This window comes from Limulus polyphemus, unplaced genomic scaffold (assembly GCF_000517525.1).
Source record: "Limulus polyphemus unplaced genomic scaffold, Limulus_polyphemus-2.1.2 Scaffold964, whole genome shotgun sequence".
NCBI classification, from domain to species: Eukaryota; Metazoa; Arthropoda; class Merostomata; order Xiphosura; family Limulidae; genus Limulus; species Limulus polyphemus.
The window spans coordinates 123,095-126,670 of NW_013666574.1; the positions used below are offsets into that span (position 1 = coordinate 123,095).

Here is a 3,576-nt window from a genome sequence, read left to right on the forward strand (position 1 = left end):
TAAAATCTTTAGAAAACAAGAGGGAATCCTCAATAGCCACAGCTAACTTAAAATTCTTTTAGGCAGGATTTGCGTAAATTAATCTACGAGACATTTTTTCCTTTTTATTATCTATACTTTTGTATGGCATCAATATCAAGCACGAGCTGCGCATATAACTGATTTGATTTTATTACTCATCAGGATTTCTACCAGCCTCAAATTGAAATTCTTTTAGGCAGGATTAGAGTAAATTAATCTAAGAGACCTTGGGTGTGGTAAATTACATCAATCAAAACTGTTTGACCTCCTGAATCCAAATCTGTAATTAGATCTCATATTGGTCAAAAGATGACAGAGCTATGAGCTAAAACTTTGTACTTGAAAAACTCGGCCATTCTACGAGCCACTATGCCATAGCTAAAAAAACAGTAGTAAAGTTGACAAAATTTCAGTCATTGTTTTCATTTCAATAAAACGTCAGAAACTAATACAGAACAGCAGTTGCTGATGCATGGATTATTAAAATTATTAAAAACTTTACCCTACCTACTCAAACCACTTACTAAGACTAAGAATGATGATTATTTTTAAATTTTAGAAATTTTTACATGGACTCCAAAGCCTTTTGTGACAAAATTCTTTATAAACTATTTATTACCCAAATTACTTTTGGGTCAAAAGCTTTTAGGTTTCAGGATTCCTAATAACATGAGTCAAACAAAAAAAAAATAGAAAATACCAAAATATTAATCCCACAAACTAGTAATGGGGATTCTCACATATTTTAGACAAATAAATAAATTACTTTGTGTGGTAAATGTTTTGTGCTGTGCGTTATGACAGGAAAAAACATAAAATTACTGGAATACGAGAAGCTCACCAGTATCAAAACAAGCCAGTAATTTGATAATTTAAAATGAAATGTATTTACATAACTTTGGTAATGATTTCAATTGCTTATCAATAGCTTTCTATTTACCCCCTCCCAAAAAAAAAAACTTCCTCAGCATTAATTGTGATGTACAAATCTGGTTGTATGCTCCTCTGAAGGAAAAAGTTTATGTGTTTAAGCTCCTTAATTTAATTTTTACTATCTTACATTAAAGCTGAATTGCTTGTTAGGCAATATTTTCAAACATATTTCAAATTCACAAAAGTCACCACACATATCTCTGGTTAACTATACGTTTCACAATTAAGATGCATACCTCATTCATCTGCAATTCGAAGACCGTGTTACTATAGAAGCTCTATTACCTAAATATTAATACTTGATGAAGTATTTTTTTGAAACTGCAAAAATGCTTCTATGTTAACAAATTTCAAAAAATTTCACAGTTATAAAATGATGCATTTCCCCTAGAAGCAAAATCAAATGACAAACCCATACATGGCAATGTGAGGTTGAATTAATACATGAATAGGTTACAAATTTAAAAAAAACTTATATATATATATATATATTTTTTTTGGAAGACGATGTTTCGAGCTAATATTCTTTGGTCAAATTATTCAACTTAGAACAAAACAGCATGTACAGAAGTTGAAAAGTTGTGCCAAGCATTTTGAACACTGAAAATTAAATCTTTTAATATACAAATATATACAAAAACACTGCATACACAATTTCCAAATTCCATTCAAACACTTTTGTTCTGAGCTTCACGATTTGACAATAAGTGTTAGCTTGAAATATCCCACCCTTTTAATCCACATTATTGTTTTTCTCAGTGCAAATATCTTGCACATGGTATGGTATGACATATGTAGTTGTTACATTTTTTTTCCAAAAATGAACATTATTAAACATACAATAATTTAGCCTTTTTGAGAACTATCCTACAATTACAAGAAGATCAAAGTAAGGCACGTGTATGATGTTCTTAGTTATCTCTTATTCATCTATGTGAACTTATATTTATACAATTAATAAAAAACATTTTGTAAATGTAAAATGATGTTGGGATAGCAGTGCCAAAATGAATGCGAACAAGAACATAAGGACGATATAACTATACATAGATCATCTATAGATGATTTTCAATATTAAAACTTAACGTGTGTAGTAAATGTTAATATTATATTCACTGATTTTTTTTACTCCTTCACTCAATACATAATACAGGGATTGACTCCCTAATGACACTAAATGTATTCAACATTGACTAAGAATTTTAATTTTAAAAATGATCACCACTCACTTTTATTTGTTTCTGTCATTAACTACTTTATCATTAACGTTAGTTTAAACCTAAATCCACTCTCTATGTGTTATCATTACCCCTTGAGGTTAGCTTTCTTATGGAAAACTGGTGTTCCTTTAAACAGCTTAAGTACAGGGTGAAACAGGAATTACCAGCCAATAATAGATGAACATTAGATGACTATAACATGTAGGCACTCAATATTTGTACACTTTTTTTAGCATGCATATTTGTATTATGTCTATTGAGTACCTTGGCCATCCCTAAATATAGTCTATCAATTCTATGATAGGATTTGAAGATTATAAAATTGATGTTACTAATTTGTTCTCGTGAATTATCCAGCAGACAAGCTGTTTAAAATACTAAAAATAACCCCAAAGCCCAATTTATCATTTTATTCAATAGTTTTCAGTTTTATTTTGAAATGGAATTCAGTACAAATACTGCTTCATCATTTTCATTAACACTGATTCAAGATATAAGAAGATCGAACTTACTGCTGATACATTACCTGTAAAGAGGTCACCATTCCTGTGTGCCCAGTAAGTACTGCAACTGGAGCAGTCGTTCGAAGACACCAGACTCTGATTATTTTGTCCACACTGCTGGCTGCGATGAGACTGTTGTCATATGTGACAGCCATATCGGTGATTTCCGCAGAGTGACCTCTGAGAGATGAGAGTAATCGCCCATCCCAAGCACTCCAGATTTTAACAAGTGTATCATCTGCTCCCTGAAGAAGAGATTTAACTTATTATACACAATAACTTTTTTTTTTTGAAAGTTTGAGTGATTTGATTTTTTTTGTTTTTGTAGAACTTGTTTAACCTAATATCACATCACATGTTCTGTTCTCTACACCTATAACAACAACAACTAGCTTTAGGCAAATAGAAGCAAGACATCCCATAAAATCGAATCACTCAAACTTAAAAAAAGAATACAAAAAAAATCGAATCACTCAAAACTTAAAAAAAAACAAAAAAAAACTGATATCTTGTTGAATGATTTGTTCTAAGCATTTAATATATTTTTTAAAAAGTAAATCCAAAATAACTCCTGATTTTTTTTATACATTACTTTTGTAAACATAACATTTAATTTGTACTTAACATATGCTAATGGTTTTTACTGGTGTCTTGCTACAATTTATTATTTAACAAGTTTGGAGAAAATTAATTAATACAAAAATGTAATTTTATGCTTAAAAAAAGTCATCACAGTTGACTACTTGTTACACTGCCATAGGAAGAAATTTTTGAGTGGTCAGGTCATTGCCACATTTCCAATTCTAGGGGGGGTCTGGGGACATTCCCCCCAGATTTTTAAACATTTAACGTTATGATATTGAATCTTGTGCCTATTTTAACACACATACTGTATACAA

The 3,576-nt window shown here is 30.4% G+C and overlaps 1 protein-coding gene across 1 annotated transcript in view; it reads right to left on the bottom strand.

Moving 5' to 3' along the window:
* LOC106461453 (bromodomain and WD repeat-containing protein 3-like) overlaps positions 1-3,576 on the bottom strand; it is a 56,414-nt gene that overhangs the window by 37,302 nt on the left and 15,536 nt on the right. Inside the window, exon 8 of the mRNA XM_013921276.2 lies at positions 2,701-2,922. Within this exon, the coding sequence (XP_013776730.1) occupies positions 2,701-2,922 (222 nt within the window). The remainder of the gene's footprint in view (positions 1-2,700; positions 2,923-3,576) is intronic.